Raw genomic sequence first — 6,053 nt, 5'->3', positions numbered from 1 at the left:
CGATTCGGTGGACGCAGCACCAAATCGCCTCTCTTCAGGATCGGACTCCTCAGGTGGAGACATTGACATTGGCTATTGGAAGGAGCTGCCCTTGGAGCTGGACTCTGCTGTTGACACACTAGCAAAGTTACAGCAGGAGGTTTATGGAGCCATAGAGAAGCTGAAATCGGTGCATCAGACATGTGGATGGCTGTCAAGAGACACAGTAGAGGACTCTGAAGAGGACATGAAGGTAATAATCTTCCGTCTCCGGCAATCTGTACACGAAATGATAGAATTTGGGCAGGGCTCTGTTGTCAATGCAGCGAGAAATGGAGAGAGAGGTGTTGCTCGGAGGCTCCAGCGTCTCTTGGAACCAATCAGTAAAACGGCAGCTGTCATAGATGATGCTTGGAGTAGGTTGCAGTCAGGGAGCTGGACCCAAGCTTTAACCTGTGGCACAAACCCAGAAAATCTGAATCAGCTGGTCACAATAGCACACTCTCTTGCTGACGATGTTGATCACCTGGCTTCAACCATCCAGAACAAAGTAACCCTTATTTTTAAAAGGTCTCCCAGTCTGGATGTGTCCGGAGGTATCCGGCAGCAAGGGACGGATGATGAGAAGACTCCTGTTCAGGAAAGACCTTTGCCTGACCTCCCTGAGAAGAAGTTTGAAAATATGTATGAAAATGACTCAAGAAACTGGCTGGAAGACTATGATTATGTAAATTTAGAAACGCGGGAGAGTGTGGAACGTGAGCATGAAGAAATTAAAAAGGAATTGCCAGCTCAGTTGCGCAAATCATTCGACAATTTAGTAAAACAGTCTCAATTGATTGTGGACAGCGATCATGAGAAAGCGTTACAAAAGGACGATGCCCTTTGCACAACGCCCAGCAAGCAAGGAAGCCAGAACTTGGACCCGAATGACCGACAGGTGATTGGATTCTACAGCACGCAAGCGGAACTGCACCTCCAACATTTGAACACAGCCATTGATGCATTCTTGCTTACAGTCGAAAACAATCAACCCCCAAAAGTATTTATTGCTCACTCCAAATTTGTTATCCTTAATGCACACAAGCTGGTGTACATTGGGGACACAGTTCACCGCAATGTCGTGAACCCAGAGATCAGAACTCGAGTTTTGAACTGCTCGAATGCCCTCTGTGATGCAATGAAGAACACAGTCTCTGCAGCAAAGACAGCAGCTTTGCAGTTCCCATCAGTTGTAGCAGTCCAAGCTATGGTTGATGCCTTCGTGGCCGTTTCTCATTTGGCAAACAACCTTAAGCAGGCTGTAGCTGCAGCTCCACTATGAATATATACACAAGACTAAATGTATAGTATGGGATGCATATCGCATAATGCTGAACATTTTGTTGTGCTCAGGACCAGTGTAGATATCCTTCACTGACCATTGGAAGCCACTGAGAAGATCCTTGCCTCTCCCTGGTGCTATGTACAGAATGCAGGAGATGCAGGCCAGAGTATTGACTATAATGTATTCATTCCAAATTATTTTTGGAACTTTAGTTTAGTTATTTAATATTAATGCAAAAAATGTGTTGAAGCGAAGTAAACTTCCTATGAGTTAGGAATTTGTGGGTGTGAGTTAAGTTATAAATAATATGAATTTTGTAACCATCTTGTGTTGTGTAAGAAAGAAATCATTTGAGAATTAAATGCAATGTTGCTGCTAGACGAAAGCAGTAAGCATTCCATGTCCTGCAAATCACTTATGTATATATTGCCATGATTTTTTGTATTTATTTTTGCTTTGTGTATGTGTGATCTGTTATGTAATTTTACAACACAAAAATAATTGGGTTATTGTCATTGGTTGATACGACTGCAGCAAGGAGTCAGTGCACCATTTTCTCTTCCTTTACCATGCTGATTTCTAATGAAGAAGAAGCAAAAATCCAAATATGAACAATTGCCTTTCTAGTGATTTCTGAAATTTACAATACAAGCGCCTCCTAGTTGTATACCTTCTGAACAAAGCTTCCTATGTAGCAGATCTCCTTCCTGATGGTGAGCACTTCTTTCTACTGTGTTCACTGGTGATGAGGAACAAGTAACCCCATCTAGCTGTTAGGAATTAGAAGTGTACACATGTCTAGTATGAGTATATATATAGTATGTAAAGAAATGTCAAGATATTTTGTCAGAAATTATCTAAACTTGAATGTTGAAAGGGATAAGATGTGATTTTTATTAGTATGCCTCATGGTATTGATACCAGTTTATTCCTTGGTGTAGCTGACTTTCCCATCCTCTGTAACGTTTTTTGGGTACTGACTTCCTCAGGTTGCAGTCAAGATGGTGGAATTCCAAATTCCCAGGCTGTGATTTTAGCGTTTAAGTAACAAATAATTTTAATTGCTTATTCTGTGTAAATAGGAAACATTCTCGATGCCAATGTATATATTTTAAGACACTTGAGAAATTGTTACAAAGAAGACTTGGAGCATGTTGGAGCTTTGTCAGAGAAACTCTGTCTGTTACCTCCGAGCCAACGGAGTAACATTTAGAAGCAGTAGGAAACCACTGTCATATCCTCATGGTTAGCTGCCCTCCTTAGGTGCCCAGGCTAGTATTTTAGCCGCATGTTAACACAGAAATCAAAAAAGAAGTGCTATGCATCAAATGGTCCTCTTGCTTGATTAGCTTTACCAGAACCCTACCAGGTGTTTTCAATGTTCCCTTGGCATGTTATCATGGTTGATTAGCATTGTTGTTGTTGACAATGTTTAGACTATATTATGTAGTTTGTATTGACTATTTCAAAGCTAACCAGTGTTATCTACAGGGTATAACCAAGCTGAGTCTCTGTAGGTTTTTGCCATATTATTATTATGGTCATTGTCATGCTATGCCATAGGCTTATTGCCATATTGTAGTATGGTTATTGCCACATGATGCCATATGGCTGTTGCCATATCTAATTATGGTTATTGCCATGTTATACTCGTGGTCTTTCCTCTTGATGTTACTAAACTGCCACTTCCAACTGCCAGTGTGTAAGGAGTTTAGCTATAAAGAGAGAAAGGGAGAAAAACAGAAATTCCATCAGTGATTCATATCCATGGAAATAGGTGTTGTCCAGTTGTGCTTCTATTTTAAGTTAAAGGAAACTCACATTTTTTGAAAGATAAAGGTGAGGCAGTCTTCTTTGCAGGCATACGTTATGATATTCAGCTTCTTCTAAGAAGTGGATATGCTTTATGAAGAGATAAAAGTAAATTGAACACTTTAAGGCCACCACCTACTGTAGTTCCCATATAGAAATACCATCTCATATTTACACCCAAAAAAACAAGCAAACTATTGTAGGGAAGTCAACCCTAAGTCAGTTCCACCCATTACAACGAGTACCAGGATCCCTTCCTGAGAAACCCCCTCTTACAGAGTGTATTAGCTAGCGATTCTTTAAATCTGTTGCTCCTCCACTGTGTATAGCGAGTCCTGACACCCCCAACCTGTCCATGTGTCTTTGTGCATATTGTGTGAAGATATAATTACCTCTTGTTTTTTGTACCTATATTTGATAATATGTAATGTACTTTAACAGGCCAACAACATAACCAGGTTAATAAAATAACTGTGTATGTATTTGATAATGGCTTTTTATTTCCCATTTTTTAAAGCACACTGAAACTCATGCATACCTTTACACCTGGAATTGCACCTGTACACACACGTATGCATCCACCGGCTCACCTATCCACCTACCCAAACATGAATACAAACAAACATGAATACAAACAAACATGAATACAAACAAACATGAATACAAACAAACATGAATACAAACAAACATGAATACAAACAAACATGAATACAAACATGAATACAAACAAACATGAATACAAACATGAATACAAACAAACATGAATACAAACAAACATGAATACAAACAAACATGAATACAAACAAACATGAATACAAACAAACATGAATACAAACAAACATGAATACAAACAAACATGAATACAAACAAACATGAATACAAACAAACATGAATACAAACAAACATGAATACAAACAAACATGAATACAAACAAACATGAATACAAACAAACATAAAACAAACACATACATGTATGCACGCACGCACGCGCGCACACACACACACACACACACACACACACACACACACACACACACACACACACACACACACACACACACACACACACACACACACACACACACACATGATATCACTCCCCATTAATGGTATACATTGAGACAGAGAGAGGGAGAGAGAGAAAGAAAAAGAGGGAGAGGGAGAGAGAGAGAGAGAGAGAGAGAGAGAGAGAGAGAGAGAGAGAGAGAGAGAGAGAGAGAGAGAGAGAGAGAGAGAGAAGAGAGAGAGAGAGAGAGAGAGAGAGACAAGAAACAAACTCCAATTAGACCACATACCAAGCCAGTCAGGGTCTGAGTCGGAACCCGAGGCAAAAACCAACCAACAAACAGACAGAAACGAGAAAGAGAAAGACCAAAACCAGAGGAAGGAACCGACAAAACTTATGACAAAGAAAGATTTAGGGAGAGATTGAGAAACCGAAGTGGGGGCTGTTAAAAGTGGTATGGATATTTCTTTGAAAACTCTGAAAGGAGTGGTCCCTTTCTTTGAACTGCTCGCTGTCAAAAGGACTGCAAGATCCTCGTTAAGAAAGGCTGCATCACTGCACACACACGCACGCACACACGCACACACACACACACACACACACACACACACACACACACACACACACACACACACACACACACTTATGATATAAAGTATACATTTTACTTTCAGTGACTTATACCCTTCTGCAAGGATTGATCATTTATCACAACACTGGGCATGTTCGCTGTTATTATCCCTAATTCTGATACAATTTTCAGGTCATCGGTTAATTTCATGTGTATTGCTACGCTTTTTTAATTATATCAGAGTAATACTACAGAAATCTAACAGAAAAAATAAGTCTACCCAGGAAATTTAAGACTATATCATAAGGGTAAACTACTCTATATGTCCCTAATTTCTTTCACTCGATTTGGGAAAATCAAAAGAAATGTTTGAGTAATAAAACTGAAAAGAATATAACCCAATTATTGACATGAATATGATAAACCTAATGTTGCTAAGGTACAGGTAAAGTTTCAACTAACCTATCTTTAAAACGGAAAATAATATATACAAATGACAGAACAAATAAATCAAAGAAACTTACTTTCTATGTAATTCCGTCGCAACTCTTAAATAACGAAGGTATGGGACACGCAGGTATCACAGAGCCGGAAATGACTCGGTATTTTAAAAATTGGCAGCCGCTATCCTTTCCTATTTATTTTTATTTTTATTTTGCTTACTTATTATTATTATTTAAACAAAACAATGATGCGGTTTTATTTGGCTACATTTATTGTAATACCTTCATTTCGTAAGTAAGATAAATTCCACATAAACTTACATGAAGGTGATCATTGTTTCTGCATTAAAAAAAAAACATGACAATACAAGAGTAATACCATCATAATATCGAGTATTTACAGTTAACTAATAACTTTCTTACTCTGCGCAAATCGATGTGTCTGGAACTGAAGAACTGCGCGCGATTTTCCAAAAAGCAAAGTTACCGCTTGAACTGCACACGAAACTTTTTGAAACTTTTATTGTACGCCAACATGCGCGTGGCCATTGTCACCAGAGCCAATAGTAGTCCAGGAAATAGTATAAACCAATCCCATGCCACCATATGTGCCACACGTATGTATAGTAGGCAAGGAAAGCAAGTGTACAAAATGCACAGAATGTACAAATGTACAAAAAAAGGAAAGCATAAAATCTTTGCATAAAATGGATCTCAGGTGCGCAGGGTCTGATCCTCACTATTATAGAGTTATATCTGATTATTTTGAAAAAAAAGATAACGCTATAGAATTCCTGAGAGCACTTGCTGTTTTGCCAAGAATAGTAAACAGCCCACATTGCAATTTACCTTGCAAATGCCGTGAAGATCGACACATGTGGTATTGTAGAAAAAAAAAGATGAGACGGCGCAAAA

At 38.9% G+C, this 6,053-nt stretch overlaps 1 protein-coding gene across 2 annotated transcripts in view; it reads left to right on the top strand.

The window, feature by feature from the left end:
* Positions 1 to 3,605, top strand: part of LOC119582843 (breast cancer anti-estrogen resistance protein 1-like) — a 69,098-nt gene extending 65,493 nt beyond the window's left edge. For both annotated transcript variants that reach the window (XM_037931317.1, XM_037931316.1), the window contains exon 5: positions 1 to 3,605. This exon is cut by the window's left edge and continues 712 nt beyond it. In XM_037931317.1, coding sequence (XP_037787245.1) covers positions 1 to 1,303 — 1,303 coding nt within the window. In that variant the 3' untranslated portion in view covers positions 1,304 to 3,605.
* Positions 3,606 to 6,053: the final 2,448 nt, after the last annotated feature.

This window comes from Penaeus monodon, chromosome 16, assembly GCF_015228065.2.
Source record: "Penaeus monodon isolate SGIC_2016 chromosome 16, NSTDA_Pmon_1, whole genome shotgun sequence".
Classification (NCBI taxonomy): domain Eukaryota; kingdom Metazoa; phylum Arthropoda; class Malacostraca; order Decapoda; family Penaeidae; genus Penaeus; species Penaeus monodon.
The sequence above is the reverse complement of the archived record's forward strand: the minus strand, read 5'-3'. Positions and strand labels throughout refer to the sequence as shown.